Source organism: Lynx rufus, unplaced genomic scaffold (genome assembly GCF_022079265.1).
Source record: "Lynx rufus isolate CCGP_SWC_20201006 ecotype Redwood Valley unplaced genomic scaffold, mLynRuf1.p SCAF_1, whole genome shotgun sequence".
In the NCBI taxonomy this organism is placed as follows: Eukaryota; Metazoa; Chordata; class Mammalia; order Carnivora; family Felidae; genus Lynx; species Lynx rufus.
In genome coordinates this window covers 196,541,286-196,556,409 of record NW_025814823.1, presented here as the reverse complement: position 1 = coordinate 196,556,409, position 15,124 = coordinate 196,541,286, and the positions used below count along the sequence as shown (strand labels likewise).

Here is a 15,124-nt window from a genome sequence, read left to right as displayed (position 1 = left end):
CTCATTAAGCCCCTGTTACGGGGTTAGGAGGATTAAATGAAATAATACTTGTGTGGCCTCACTCTCAAAATGCTGTCTGTACATACTAAGTGGGTTCCACACTGTTCAGTGTAGCTGGGGTCAGAAGTGAGACACGTAGTCGCTGGTCTGCTCAGAGACCTCACCCAGCTCAAAGGAAACCATCTATGTGAGAGCTGAGGTTCAAAATAACGTAACAAAGACAGGATTGGTTCTGGAAAACCAGATGTGCCAAAGACCAAGGAAGGAGGTGATTCTCGGTTGAAATGCTATAGGAAGAGAGCCTTTGTGTGAGAAGGGTGGGAGAGCTGGTCAGTCAGTGTGAGGAATGGCTGCGTGAGTGGTAGAGTGCCTTTGGAGTCTGACCTTGCCTTGTATGTTGATCTTCCGTCCTGTGATGACGTTACATTTGCTTATCAATTTTCATGGCTTTTATAGATTCCCTAGGGTTTTTTTATATACAGATCTTGTTGTCTGTGAATAAGGACAGCTTCACTTTTTCCTCTTCAATCTAGATGGCTTTTATTTCTTTTTCTTGTCTTACTGCACTGGCTAGAACCTCCAGTACAATGGTGAATAGCAGTGGTGAGAGCAGACACCTTTGCCTTGTTTTTAATTTAGGGCACAGCACTCAGTCTTTCACTGTTTAATAGGATGTCAGCTATAAATTTTTCAAAGATTCCCTTTATCAGGATGAGAAAGTTCTTTTCGTTTTCTTTTTTTTAAAGATTTTATCTTTAAGTAATCTCTACACCCTCATGGGGCTCGAATCCATAACCCCGAGGTCAAGAGTCACATGTTCTACTGACCAAGCCAGCCAGGTGCCCCAAGCTCTTTTCTATTCCTAGTTTGTTGAGAGTTTTTATTAGTTGAATTTTTGTCAAATGCTTTTTTCTGTTGAAGTGATCTTACTGGTTTTTTCCTTTGTTCTATTAATGCAGTGTGTTACGCTTAGTTGGTTTTCAGGTGTTAAATCAACCTTTTGTTTTTGTGATAAATCCCACTTGGTCATGGTGTATACTCCTTTTTCTTGCCGGATTTGGTTTGCTCATCATTTGTTAAGGGTTTTTGTGTTTATATCCATAAGGAATACTAGTCTGTAAATTTCATGTGATGTCTTAGCCTGGCTTTGGTATCGCCCTGATAACTGGCCTCAGAAAGTAAGTTGGGTGGTATTCTCTCCTTTGTTTTCTGAGGGTTTATGTTGGATTGGTATTATTTCTTCCTTAGTAGAATTCACCAATACAGCCATCTGGGCCTGTATTTTTTGTGTGTGGAAGATTTTTTGGTTTTTTAGTGTTTATTTTTGGGAGAGAGCATGCAAGCGGGGAAGAGGGGCAGAGAGAGCTGGGGACAGGGGATCCAAAGCCGGATCTTCGGTAACAGCAGCGAGCCCAGTGTGGGGCTCAAACTCAAGAACTGTGAGATCATGACCTGAGCCGAAGTTGGACGCTTAACCAACTGAGTCACCTAGCTGCCCTGAAGATTTTTAATTACTGAATCAGTTTTGAAAATTGACTATTGGTCTATTCAGGTTTTCATTCTTCTTGAGTCAGTTCTATTTTGTACCTTTTAGTGATTTTGTGCACAGTTAATAATTTCTGCCTTTCTAGAAACTTGTGTGTTTTCATCTCCATTGTCTAATTTGGTGGCATAAATTTGTTCATAATATTCCCTATAATTCTTTTTAATTTCCATAGCGTCTATAGTGATGTCCTGCCTTCTTCCTAATTTTCGGTAATTTGTGTTTTCTATTTCTTGGTCAGCCTAGCTAAAGACTTACCAATTTTGTTGTTCTTTTCAAAGAAACAACTTGTGGTTCCATTGATTTATTTTGTGGTTTTTATTTCGTTAATTTCCACTCATATGTGTGTGTGTATATATATATATATGTATATTTTAAGAGAAAGTGGGGGGCAGGAGGGGCAGAGGGAGGAGAGAACCTTAAAAAGGCTCCATGCCCAGCAAGGAGGAGCCCGATACAGGCTTAATCTCACAACTGTGAGATCATGACTTGAGCTGAAATCAAGAGCTGGAGACTTAACCCCATCTGCTTTGATCTTTATTTTTATTACTCCTTCTTTTGGGTTTGATTTGCTCTTTCTTTCTAGCTTCTTAAGATGTGCATTTATTTTTGAGAGTGCACAAGCGAGAGAAGGACAGAGAGAGGGACAGAGGATCTGAAGCAGGCTCTGTGCTGACAGCAGCGAGCCCGATGTGGGGCTTGAACTCAGAAACCGTGAGTGAGATCATGACCTGAGCCAAAGTCGGAAGCTCAACCTACTGAGCCACCCAGGCACCCCAAGGCGGAATCTTTAATTGTTTATTGTAGCTCTTGTTTTTCTTTTCTCTTTTTCTTACTTTTTAAAAATTTATTTACGTATTTATTTTGAGAGAGCGCACACAAGAGGGTGGGGGGGGCTGGTTAGGGAGAGAAAATCCTAAGCAGGCTAGTGGAACACACACATACCACCCCCCCACTCCCCACTGACATCATGAAGCCCTACACCCTACTCAGGACTCATCTCACAAAATGTGAGATCATGACCTGAGCAGAAAAAAGCAGTTGGAGGCCACCCGGGTCCTTCTTTTTTTCTAATGTAAGTGTTTAATGCAGTGAATTTCCCTGTAAGGACTGCATTAACTTTATCCCATGAATTTTGAAATGTTGGGTTTTTTATTATTCTTTGACCCATGGGTTATTTAGAAGTGGGTTAACTTCCAAATATCTGGGACTATGCAGATTACTTTTTGTGGTTGATTTCCAATTTAATCCCATTGTGGCAGGAGAACATATTTGGTATGATGTCAGCCCTTTTAAGTTTACTGAGACTTGTTAGGTCAACTTTGTCCTGGTGTCTTTTGTTTTCTTAAATGTAGGTAAACACATTACTCCCCTCAGGATGACTTTTTGGTGCTGATGAGCACCTTGACCTTTATCAGACACAGTCTATGCTCTAGAGGGTTTTCTTTCTTGAAGTCCTGATTCTTAATTTCACTTGGTCTTGTGTGGATGAGGGAAGCTGGGCTGTGGGGGATGTCACTGATTAGGTGGCCTCTCTGAATGAGGCAGGGGCCTAGACAGGCTGTCAAATTCCTCATTCTACTTTACATCAGCAGGCTTTGCTTTCATACTCTTATCAACAGTCTCACAGTCAGAGATTTTATTCTTTGTTGCTCTCATCTCTCTAGTCTGTGTTTGCTTGGATACCCCAACAGGCTTTTTGGGGATCACCTGGATAGCCGCTAAGTTAGGTGAAATGGAAGAAACAACAGTGGTTTTCTATCTTGTTCTGCCATGCTGAGTGTCGGCTCCCTCCTCATAGACTAAGATGGCTGCTTGAGCTCCAGCTGTTACCTCAGCATTTCTTCCAGTTGGGAGGAAGAAGGCACATGTTTTTTGCATGTGTAAGGATGTCGAGTCGTGTACTCAACTTCCATTCTGTTAGCCAGAAGTTAAATTCATGGCTGCCTAGCTGAAAAGGGGCCTGGAAAACACCTGTGCTCTGGGTAGGCTTGTACTTAGCTAACATTAAGAAAAGTGCTCGCGACAATAAGTTTACAGGAGTGCTTATTATGTGCCAGGCACCATGTTAATTAAACATTATGAATCTGTCATTTAATCCTCATAATAACCCTGTGGGTGGGCCTTGTTATGACCTCCATTTTACAGAGGGGGAAACTGAGGCCCAGTGAGGTCAGTGATTTGCCCAACTTCACACAGCCATTAAATGGAGGAACAAGAATCCAAGCTCGGGCCTCCGACTCCAGAATCCGTGTTCTTGGCTAACCACCCTGCTGCACCTCACCTTGTCCGTTCTGTCATCCCTGTTTCTCCTTCCAGGTGAAGACCTCAGCGAAAACCCCACAGACCAAAGCCAACCCAGCTTCCACCAGAACAGCTTCAGCCAAAGGGGCAGCGTCTGCTCCCGGAAAAGTGGCTACTGCAGCAGCTCAAGCCAAACAGGAGTCCCCGGCCAAGGCAAGGGGGACCAGAAGCCCCGGGAGGTGCCAGAGGTGGGGTGGAGAGGAGGACCAAGCAGTTGCCTCCTCCTGCACAAGGGCCCTGCGCCGGGCGGAAGGGACTTCCATACGGTCACATCGTGGGTGGGGCTTAATCGAAGTGGAACCCTGTTGTCGACTTCCTTCCCCAATACACTTACCTCTTCACGATTCAGGTAAAGCCAACAGCAAGAACCCCCCAGAGCAATGCTGTCTCAGTGAGGGGCCAGGGGTCTGTGGCAGCTCTGGGGAAAGCAGTGGCCACGGCAGCCCAGGCCCAGCCGGGGCCAGTCGGGGGCCCACAGGAGGGCTCAGAGAGCAGCGAAGAGGAGTCAGACAGTGACGGGGGAGCCCCCGCTCAGGTGAGGCCCGGGGAGGACCAAGAGCAGCCCCGTGCTGTCCCTTTCACTCCCTCCCCTGACTGTTTCTCTCACTCCAGGCGAAGCCCTCGGGGAAGACCCCCCAGGTCAGAACTGCCTCAGCCCCTGGCAAGGGGTTCGCCAGGAAAGGGGCTGCAGCAGTCTCCCCCGGGAAGTCAGGAGCCGTGGCCACCCAGGCCAGGAAGCCAGAGGAGGACTCGGAGAGCAGCAGTGAGGAGGAGTCTGACAGTGAGGAGGAGGAGGCGGCGGCGGCACCAGCCCAGGTGAGGCCTAACGAGGAGGCGGCTGCCACGCGGGGCCTCTGAGCCACCGCCACCCACTCCTCGCTCAGAACTTGGGTTCGGGGCCAGGTGAGGAACGAAGACCAGATCGAGGCTGCGACTCCCGGATGCTTATCCCACCTGCTGTCTTCCATGTCTCTAGGTGAAACCTGCTGTAAACCCCCCCCAGAGCAAGGCCTCCCTGACGAAAGGTGTCGCAGGCACTCCTAAATCTACCAAGGCTCCCCCAGCACGAGTGGACACACCGGCCCCACAGAAGCCTAGGCCAACGACTCCTGCCAAGGTAAACGAGGCCAAGAATCCAGAGATGTCACAGGGAGTCTTGAGGAGGCTTGGACTGGGAGGCAGGTACCATGCGTCCCCTGGGGAGCTGGAGGGAGACCCGTCCCTCACCTGGGCCCTCATGTAGGCGTGTACATCTCTCCACGAAGAGCTCATCTGGTGTGAAGCCTGGGGAGTGGAGAGAGGGAGGGAATGAGGAACCAACTTTTTTTTCCGGACGGTCTTCCTTCTGTTTGCAGAATGCAGCAGGAGCAGCTGTGTCCTGTAGAAGTCCAGGGGGGACAAACTCCAGGACTTCTCGGGCTCAGACATGTGCTGGAAATGATGTACATAGGCCTGGTGGTCAGCATCGAGCCTCGGTGTCAGGAGAGACCGTAGCGGGTGGTGGCAGCCAGGGCAAACTGGAGAGCTCTTGCCCCATCTAGAAACACGGTCCCTGTCAGCTCCAGCAGCCAGTTGTGACCTTGTAGAAATGTACCCTTCGGGTGGCCAGATCTTCGTGTTGTTTTTGGTTTTTTGTTCTTAATGTATGTTTATTTTTGAGAGAGACGGAGACAGAAGGCGAGTGGGTTGGGCAGAGACAGAGGGAGACACAGAATCCAAAGCAGGCTCCAGGCTCTGACCTGTCAGCACAGAGCCTGACGCAGGGCTCGAACTCATGACCATGAGATCATGACCTGAGCCAAAGTCAGATGCTTAACCGACTGCGCCACCCAGCTGCCCCCAGATCTTCATTTCTTAAGGGGAATCGCTGTGCCAGGCTGAGCCCCATCCCCTCTTAGATTCCTGTTTTCTTCACATGTAAAACAAGTACCAAGAAGTCTGTTGAGCACTCCTAGCACTGACTTCTGCCTTCAATGCACGAGACCAACTACGAGTGCCCTCTCTTGCTGGTAGACATAGAGGGATAAAAGATGTTGGCCCTGCCCTCAATGGGACTTGTAGTCAGTAGGGCAAGATGAAGTGGCTGTATTATTGAGGAATATTCTGGTAGTGCTCTGTCCGATGGAACTGGGAGAACAGGTCTCTGAGAGGCCAAAAGATGATTGAGCAGAACTTGAAGGAAGACCAGGGGTTCACCAGACAAAAAAAGTGGAGCTGGGCACTCTGGGGCCCGAGGGGAGGGGTTGCCAAGGGGAAAGAATGTGAAGTCAGGTGTGTTCCACAAAGGCCAGCCATCCTGTAGGCAATACTCACTTCTAGTTGCTCGTTACCAGTACCATTTTTGGGGGGCCTCAGTGCCAGACTAAGACACAAGGGTCCCGGCCGTGTTTAGACATGCAGTATTTTGGTGTGTTTTTGTTTTTTAAGTTTCAAGTGGTTTCCTGTATCAGGACATCTCAATCTTCAGGAGAAAACCTAACTGCAAGAGCTTAAAGGGGATTGGCCATCTCCTGTTTTGGGGTACAACGTTTTGGGGTAACACTGCTCTAAAGGTGGTCCATTCAGCTCGGCATCATTGGTAACCTCGGTTTCTTATGCTCTACCTGCCTCATTGTCGGGGCAGGGCTGCAGCACCTCCAGAAGAGCTAGGAAGTCCCCCAGCTGACCTCCTTACCCCTTATCTCCTTGTCCAGATCTAGGACATGTACTTCCCCTGACCAAAAAAAAAAAAACAACCAACCCCAAACTGCTCATTGGTAAGGGTCTTGTGGTTCTGTGATTGGCTGGGAGAAAGGGCCACCCTCCTCAGAGCCTGGTGGGGGGCAGAGAGACTACCAGAGCAGAGTTGGGGTTCTGTTAGCAAGGAACACATGGGGACATGGGGGCATGGCAGTTGCAGCATGGGTTGTAGCTGACCCATTTAAAGATTAGGAAGTGACACCATTTTCGGGATCTTCTAGTGTCTCTTGAGAAATTGGATTCGGGCAACCTAGGTGGCTCAGCCACTTTGGTGCTGGGCTGAGTAGTGAAGAGGGGCCTCTGCCCTGCCCTGGGCTCCCCTGAGCTGGTTTCCCCCGGTGCCTGCTCCTCTGGCCCCCCGACAGCAGCTTCTGCCCAGCCAGCCTTCCTCGTGTATGCCTGGCCTGGCAGGAGGGGATGGCAGCCTTGGGCCACCTCCAGCTGGCTCCTGCCTTTCCCTGGGGGTGTTGCAGCCAGATGTGAGCTGTGCTGGGGCCGCTGGCTCACCTCTGCAACCTCATCCTGGGCTGCTGTGTCCTCATTCAGACGCCTGGCCAACAGCACTCCAGCCCTCAGCTGTTAGTGGGTCTGACTCGCGCGTCCCTTTCAAGAGTACACTCGGGAAGGGGTGTTCGCAGAATGGAAGCCTGTGTTTCCACTGGCTATGGGGCAGGCCAAGCCGACAGCTGTCCTCCTGTGCGTGTAGTAAGGGGCCGTGCTGCCTTCCGTGGACAGCCAGCGTGTGTGAGGGTCATTGCTCACCGGCTGTGGTCCCCCTCAGCTAACACCTCTCCCCTACCCGTCTGCTTGTCCCCTCAGAAGGAGAGTGACTCCAAAACTGCCAGAAGCAAGACCCTGGCCCCAGCACGTCCAGAGAAGAATGCCAGAGGGTCCTCGGAGAGCAGTGGCGAGGAGCTCCCGGCCAGCCAGGTAGGCCCTGCCTTCTCTTTGAGACGCTGCAGACTCAGAGCAGGGCAGTGGGCCTCGGGTGGGTGGAGTGGGGGCGAGGGCAGCTCTTTGCCATTTAAACGGCACTTCACAATTTCCTGGACTCTTCCCTCTGTTTTGATACATCCATCTTCACAGTAACCCCTGGGAGGGGGGCAACAGAGCATCCTTGAACATTAGGCCTCAGAGCCAGTGTAGGGTCAACACCAGCTCTCCCGGCCACCAGTTCCGGGACCACGGGCACATCTTAACCATTCTGAGGCCCAGACGTTTCCACTGAAGCAGGCAGAGTAACAGTCCCCCTCCTGCGTCTGTGCTCTGCTGTAGGAGGGCACGTGCTTTTGCCCATTTGCTGTGTCAGGAGTCAGAGCCCAGTGAGTTGCAGTCAATTCCCCAAATACCCGTGACCCATAAGAAGCCAAGGCGGAGGTAGACGCCGGCCGGCCCCCTGCCTCCCTGTATCTCTCTGCTTCGTGTGTGGCCCTGGGAGCCTTCCCCACGGGGTTTGTCTGAAGCCAGGGGGCAGACCGTGCTGGCGCACCTGTGGCACACGTTCACGTGCTCTGCTGCACCCCAAGCCCTCCCCAGCTGCACCCCTGAGGTTGGGACCAAGCCCCCCGGGTCTCCCCAGCTTCCTAAGTCTACAAGACTGGTGTTCAGGCCTGTGTGAACCCCAGCCTTTCTAGCAATTTCTAAAATTGCCCTTTGTCCTCTAGCCCCAAGTGCCTAGAAGCTTCTGCCAGGTCCCCTCAGGGACGCAAGTCCTCCAGTTACCAGATGAGTGGGGTCTCCTTAACCGTCTCCCGCACATACCATACCATGTGCTGACCAGTCCATCAGCAAGTTCACATGTGCTTGCACACCCCGAGTGGTGGGGCACGGGGTTCACTGCCTTTCTCTTCTCAGTAGCAAGGATTATAAAAATCCTGATGAATGGCTACATCTGACATTGTTGGTCACTTTGTGTGTGCCAAGCACTGTGCTAAACGCCATACTTCGTTATTCTGTGTAATTCCTACAACAGCCCTGTGAGGGTAGGTCCCTCTTTTATTCCCATTTTAAGGAGGAAGGAATGAGGCTCAGAGAAGTCGAGCGACCTACCCCAGCATCACACGGCCAGTGGCAAGTGGACAGACCTGGCGTTTGAACCCAGGCCGTCCGTGCTCTGCCCGCTGCCCAGCACTGCCTCCCCACTCCTCTCCCGGGAAGGAGGAAGGCGGTTCAGCATTGCCCTCTAGCTCTCTGTGGCACCCTTACGAGGCCGCCTTCTCTGTGCCTTCTCTGCTGCGGATCGGGACAGCTGGGAGGGAGGGGGCCGCCTCGCCCTTCTCTGCGGGGGCGGACTAACACAATTACAATGAACATCACGCTTAAACTGAACCATTTAATTGGTACGTTAGTCCTGAAGATTCTGGAGTCCCTGTTAAAAAAGAAGGACAAAAGTTGACATTTTGCGCGTTTCCCTAGGATTCAGGGAAGACGGCACAGCCTGGGGAAGCCGCAGCCTCCTCCTGACTGGGGGTTTTTAGCGCCTCCGTTCTCAGCGTGCTGTGATTATTATCATTATTATGCATTTGTCAAGCACTTCTCTATTGACAAGTTTCACTCTGTCTTTATTATTAGCCTATCAGTGGGGAAAAGGGATCGATGCCAGGGTAGTGGGCAGAGCCTCAGGCTGGGAGGCGGGGAGGGGATTGTGACTCCATTCCCAGGCTCCCTCACTGTGCCTCAGTCTCCCCACCTGCAGGGATGGGCTCCAGCCTCTTTCTCTGAGAGGAATTCCTGGGGGTGGTCTGTGGCTCAGCCCTGTGGTGCTGGCATTGCTAACCCCAGGCCAGGGTCTGTGCTAGGTCTGGGGCAGGTACTGTATTAAGAAGACCTAAGCCCTGCCTTCAGAGTTTCAGGTGGAGTCAGAGAAAAAGGCCTGTAAGGAGCTAAATTAGGGCATTAAGTGGGAGCCCTGGCATGGTTGATCCTGGAAGGAGCTCCTGTCTGGTGCCTGGAGAACTAACTTCCAGTACGGCTCTGGCACAGTTTGCTGGTCACCCTGAGTGAGGCCACTTGCCCTCTCTTGAGCCTCAGCCTTCTCAGCCCTTGGGGTGACTTCCCTGGGGGCTGGTGAACCACCGAAGCTCCAGGCTCCTCCTTGGAGGGTGGGATTTCCTGGCCCCTTAGGGCAGGGCTGGCCCAGGACCTGTTAACTAGCCCCAGGCAGCTCTCTGAGGCTCTTGGGGTGCTTTCTTGGCTCTCTTCTCCCCTGCCCCCCTGCGGGGTTAACAGCCTGGGCTAGTCGGCCCCCTCCCCCACTCTGCCTCAGACTGGAATGAGGGCACAGTTGGAGAGCTCAGCTCTGACAGAAGATCCCCAGGTTTGCTTCTGCAGTGGGAAGGGAGTCCCTGCATTCCCTCTGGGCCCTTGGTGCCCACAGGGCAGCCCAGCCTAACGTTCAGGCTGCCTCAGCTTCCAGTGAGTCTTTGACTGTCACCTCTGTATGTGTATGCTGTGCTTTGCAGTTTCCAAAGCGAATCAGAGCCCCTCTGGTGAGCAAGCCCAGACTGGGATTACTAATAGCCCTTTCAACAGGTGGGAAACTGAGGCCCACGAAGCTCAGGGGTTGGGCCACATGGTGAAGTCTGGCAGAGGGAGGATCAGAGGCGGGTTTCCCCTCATCTGTGGGTTGCATGACCCACCTTTTCAACTATCCACTGCCACTGGACTACTGTCGTGTCCCTGCCCTCCGAGCCAGGCCCCCTGCGCCGCCCCCGGCCCAGAGGCCATGTGGGCAGGTGGAGCAGGGAGGAGGAGGCGTTTGCTGCCGAGCTGCTTTTAACATCCCAGACGCTATTGTTTGCCTTGGTGCGTTCGGTGCCTCTCTTCATCCCCGACAATCTGTTCTTCTGTCTTCTCACATATATATAGATCCCCCCTCCCTCAACTGTAAGCCTTCTCCCACTTTCCATCCTTCTCTCTTTCATCATGTGGGAAGGCAGGCTCTGGAAGTGGCAGATCAGAGCAGCCGCGGGGGAGGCTGTTTGGCAAGGGTAGGAAGGGCCCCAGCCCAGCAAAGCTTCCAACCTCCGCGGTTACCCCTCTGCTTTACTTTTCACGGTGCCTCTCCCACTGCCCCCCTGCGCCCTGGAGGTAGGCAGGGTGGTGAGGTGGGCAAGACTGGGCCCTAGACGTCGGCCTTGGGCAACTTCCTCCTGCTGCTCCTGCTTCCTGTGTTTCCCCCCAGGCCAGACAGGGAGTGGAGCTCAGACCGAGTCTGACCCGAGGGTGGAAGGTGGGCTCATCTGGCGGCCTGACTCCTGGCTCCATGCGTGCGAGGTGCGCGTGCGAGCGGTGGGCATATCCACTGGAGCTGTGACCCCAGCCTGGTCCGCGGGATCCCGAGGAGCTGCCGCTTTCTCTTGTCTTTTGCTGTCTCGCTGGAAGATGGAAAGCCTGCCCAAAGATAGAACAGCATCAAAGAACCCCCACGTGTCTTCCCCAGCCTCAGCGGGTCTGCATTCGTGACCAGGCTCGCTTCACGCAAACCCTCCGCTCCTTCCCCAGTACCCCGGCTTCCTTTTTTTTAAAGGACAGCCACCATCCAACGTCACCCCTGAGAAGCTGACCCGCAAAGTCAGTGTCTCCATTTCCCGGATTGTCTCATGAGTAATACTCTTTACATCTGGTGTGTTCCATGGAGTCCCTTAGGTCTTAATGTGTTGGGTATTTCCCCCGTGCAGTTTGTTTGTTGAAGACATTGGCTCTGTGTCGCTAGGTGGTGGCACCCTGGGCCGCGTCTCAGGAAGCCGCATCAGAGTCTCTGGGGTGGGGGCAGCTCGATGATGCACAGCTCCTCAGGTGAATGTGTGTTAGGGCCCAGGCAGCCGAGGGGCGTGGTGCTTAGAGCACCCTGCTGGGCGGGCATCTGGCCCTGGATGTGTTTCAGTTAAGCTGTGCGCCCTTGGGCAGTTCTTTTCTCCTCTCTGAGCTTAGTTTTCTCACCTGTACAATGGAGCTTCTGCTGCTGACCTCAGGGGTTCCTGTGAAGGTCCAATGGGCTCCTATTGAGCCGTGAGGTACTGTGCAGGTCTTAGCAGGTGCATGGCCTGAGGGTGAGCCGGGAGTGCCCTGGGCGGCTGCAATGGCCTCTGCCTTCCCAGCGGCCCTGAGCTCTCTGGACCCCTTGCCCTGTAAACCCCCACCCAACTTCCCCTTTGCCTGGCCAAGCCTTTAATCACTCAGGGGGTATGTTTTGTTTTTGTTTTTCAAGGTGATTAAACCCCCTCTGATTTTTGTCGACCCTAATCGTAGTCCAGCTGGCCCAGCTGCTACCGCCACACAAGCCCCAGCTGCAAACACCCCGAGGAAGGCCCGGGCCTCGGAGAGCACAGCCAGGAGCTCCTCCTCTGAGAGCGAGGATGAGGATGTGATCCCTGCTACGCAGTGCTCCATTCCCGGTGAGCACAGGCCTGTAATGCAGGGCTGACTTCCCTGCCGCACCTGCCAGGCTCACCTGGGAGGGACCGCCGGCACGTAACATACGTACGCACGCACACACACATGCACCAGCCAGCACATCCACACGCACAGACCCCATCGAGGCCCGGAGGGGAGAGGATGCTGACAGAGTCAACACAGCATGTTGCTCAGGCGGGGCTTGGTTCATCCCTATAAGGAACTACCTCCGATCTCCATTTCTGGAGGAGTATTTGCCATGACTTCTGTGTGCCGACTCCAAGGGGTGGAACCCACGCTAGTGGCTAGGAGCTGCAGAGCAAGTTTGTACATAATCTAAGGAAGGGCTTTGTAGTGAATGACAGCCTGAACAAGGAGAATGGTAGTGAGCCTCCTGTGCTCGTATGTAAGGAGGGTTAGGTGATCCCCAGCCAACCATTGTGGCAAGGATTGCATCTGTCAGGGGGAGATATCTGGGGTTTCTTTTACTTCTGAGAATCTGTGGTACGACCGACGACATCAGGAAAGTGGTTAATATTGTAATGCTTTTTGTGAAGATAGTAATAATACCTGATCTTGGTAGGCTGATTAAACACAGAGCAGCACAAAAGAAAGAATGTCCCTGTAACCCCACTGTCTGGAATAATTGTTGATGTTTTATAGCTGTTAACTTTACAAAAACTTAAGCTTTGTATGCGTTTTTGTAAAGTGAGATCACACTGTATGTTACCCTCAGGAATTTTTACATATTTTGACGTTACGTATTTACCATGGGATGCCTGCTGGCCACAAGGCAGTCCCTCGGGTGGACTTAGCCTAGTTTACGTAGGCAGGGCCGTACTAGAGGGAGCGAAAGGTTTTGTCTGGGGGCTCTGGGACTAGCACGAGTGGTGCTGCGGTGAACACGTGGACCTGAGCCTTTGCGGATGACCGTGCTATTGTTGTGGAGACTCTTCTAAATGCACAGAGTCCCATTTGGTACCGGTGTTCCCCACTATTACTCAAAGTAGTGGCCTGGCCAGCTGAGGGGGAGCATCGTCGAAGACAGAAGAATGGGGAAGGGCAAAGGGAAATCCTGGGGTCACTGCCACAGCACCCTGAGCTTGTAACGTGAGATGGTGACAGCTCCTCCGTGCAAGACTGAGGGAGGGCATTACACAGGCTTCTGCAGATGACATGAGCCCTGGGCCAGGTCCCCAGACTGATATTGGGGATCGCTCTTGCGTGCACTGACTTACATCCCGCCCCGCTCCGTCTCAGCCACTAGAACAAACGCAACCACGCTCGTGGCCCACCCAAGGCCCGCTGTCAGAGCCAGCAGCAGTGAGGCGTCCGGTCGGGTGTCGGAAGGCAAGAAACAGGAGGCACCAGTTGCTCAGGTACCTGGCAGGCGAGGGAGAGGGAGGGCCGTGCAGGCCAGCAAGGGTGAGGGGCCCTCTGTCCCCTCGGTACCCGCACATGCTGCTGGGTGGGACTGCCATTGCTTTTGTCCAACACCCGCCACCCCCCCCCCACCCCCACCCCCACCCCCCGGTCCTGACCGGGTTCCTGGATTCCTTTGAGCTGGGAGGAAGCGTCGTCCGAAGCACGGTGTCCGGGCCGAGCCGGCGCTGCCCTGCGCACCCCTCGGCAGCCGTTCCGGCTCGGCTGTGCTTTTGGTTTCTTTTTCTCTCTCAGTTTGGAATTGCCGGGAACAAACCTTGCACTTTTGTAGCATGGATAGCGGTGACTTCCTAGCTTTCACCATTTTCAGTGCATTTCTGTTGGGTCTTTGCCTAAATCCAGAAGCCTGAGCAGGGTAGAGTTAATGGCTCACTGTTCAAACAATGGAGCTGAGTGCTGCCCTTCAACAAGACAGTTGAGATTTGTCCAGGATTATTCAGGGCCCGAACCCAGGTCTCCTCACAGCCGGTCCATTGCTCCTGGGGCCATAGCGGTTAGTTTTTCTGTCCCTTTGCGCCTCATCCCTTCTGAGAGGGCAGGAGGGAGCGCGGGTGTTGGGTGGGTGGCTGGGCTTCGGTCACTGCACCCAACAGCCTGCACCCATTCGGCCGTTCAGCCAGCAGATGGTGCCAGGCACTGGGGATGCAGCAGGAAGAAGGCAGGGAGCATCCCTACCCTCACAGGCCATCAAACGAGGACGCCAGAAAATAAAAGTACTCACCAACTGGTGGGTGCTTGAAGGAAAGAATATAAGCTAGAGAACAACGGGATGGGCCGCTTTAGGAAGGATCGGCAGGACTGGCCTCTCCAAGGAGGCTAGAGAAGCAGGCGAGCCAGGGAGTTCTCCAGCCAGGGAAACGCAGGTGCTGGGACCCTCAGGGGAGGCGCTTGGGGGTAAGAGACGGAGGAAGCAGTAAGGCGAGAGGGGCCGGGCCGGACAGGCCATGGTGGGGGCCACGCGGCAGCAGAGGGGGCCTGGAGGTTTTCAGGGGGAGCCCTGCCCAGCTCTCTTCCAGTTCTCTCTCCCCGACTGCTGGCGCATGTGGGAAGCAGGAACGGCAGGCACCAGGGAGACTTTGAGGAGGCTGTTGCAGCCACCCAGCTAGAGACTTGTCCCTTGTGAAGGCTTCGGATTGGGTTGGGGGACTTTGGGTAGGGGCCCAGCTGCTTCCGACCCCTGGGCTAGAAGCCTTTGGATCCTCTGAGAACGATACGATTAGCTTATAACCTGAAGCCTGGCCCCACTTTCTGCCCACATGGTGGCATTGCCCCTTTGACTGTCCCTCAGTCCCCCACTCCAGCCCCATGGCTCCTTGTGCAGTTACAGGTCCCCTCCCGTGCCAGCCAGTATCTGTCCAGGGCACGGCATAGATGGCATCCTAAGAACTTGGGAGTCTCAGGGCTGCCTGTGGCTGTCCACAGGTGACAAAGAGGAACCCTGCTCACCTCCCGCTGACTCAGGCCGCCCTGAAGGTCCTTGCCCAGAAAGCCAGTGAGGCCCAGCCTCCTGCTGCCAGGACCCCGTCTTCAAGTGGGGTGAGCTGGGGGAGCCGGGTGGTGTTGGGGCCAGGCCCCACCCTGGAGGGGACAGTGATGAACGATTACAGAATGCAGAAGGGAGAGCCCAGGAAGGGGCCGGAGTCCCAGGGCCAGCATTTGCCTGCCGTGTGACTGTGACGTGTACACTTGTCTCGTCCCCAT

The 15,124-nt window shown here is 53.5% G+C and overlaps 1 protein-coding gene across 3 annotated transcripts in view; it reads left to right on the top strand.

Annotated features, from left to right (window-relative positions):
- The window catches only part of TCOF1 (treacle ribosome biogenesis factor 1), a 38,045-nt gene that overhangs the window by 16,110 nt on the left and 6,811 nt on the right, over nucleotides 1-15,124 (top strand). For all 3 annotated transcript variants that reach the window (XM_047092453.1, XM_047092457.1, XM_047092445.1), the window contains 8 exons: nucleotides 3,863-4,000; nucleotides 4,197-4,382; nucleotides 4,460-4,663; nucleotides 4,824-4,964; nucleotides 7,406-7,516; nucleotides 11,796-11,982; nucleotides 13,241-13,359; nucleotides 14,846-14,959. In XM_047092453.1, coding sequence (XP_046948409.1) covers nucleotides 3,863-4,000; nucleotides 4,197-4,382; nucleotides 4,460-4,663; nucleotides 4,824-4,964; nucleotides 7,406-7,516; nucleotides 11,796-11,982; nucleotides 13,241-13,359; nucleotides 14,846-14,959 — 1,200 coding nt within the window. The remainder of the gene's footprint in view (nucleotides 1-3,862; nucleotides 4,001-4,196; nucleotides 4,383-4,459; nucleotides 4,664-4,823; nucleotides 4,965-7,405; nucleotides 7,517-11,795; nucleotides 11,983-13,240; nucleotides 13,360-14,845; nucleotides 14,960-15,124) is intronic.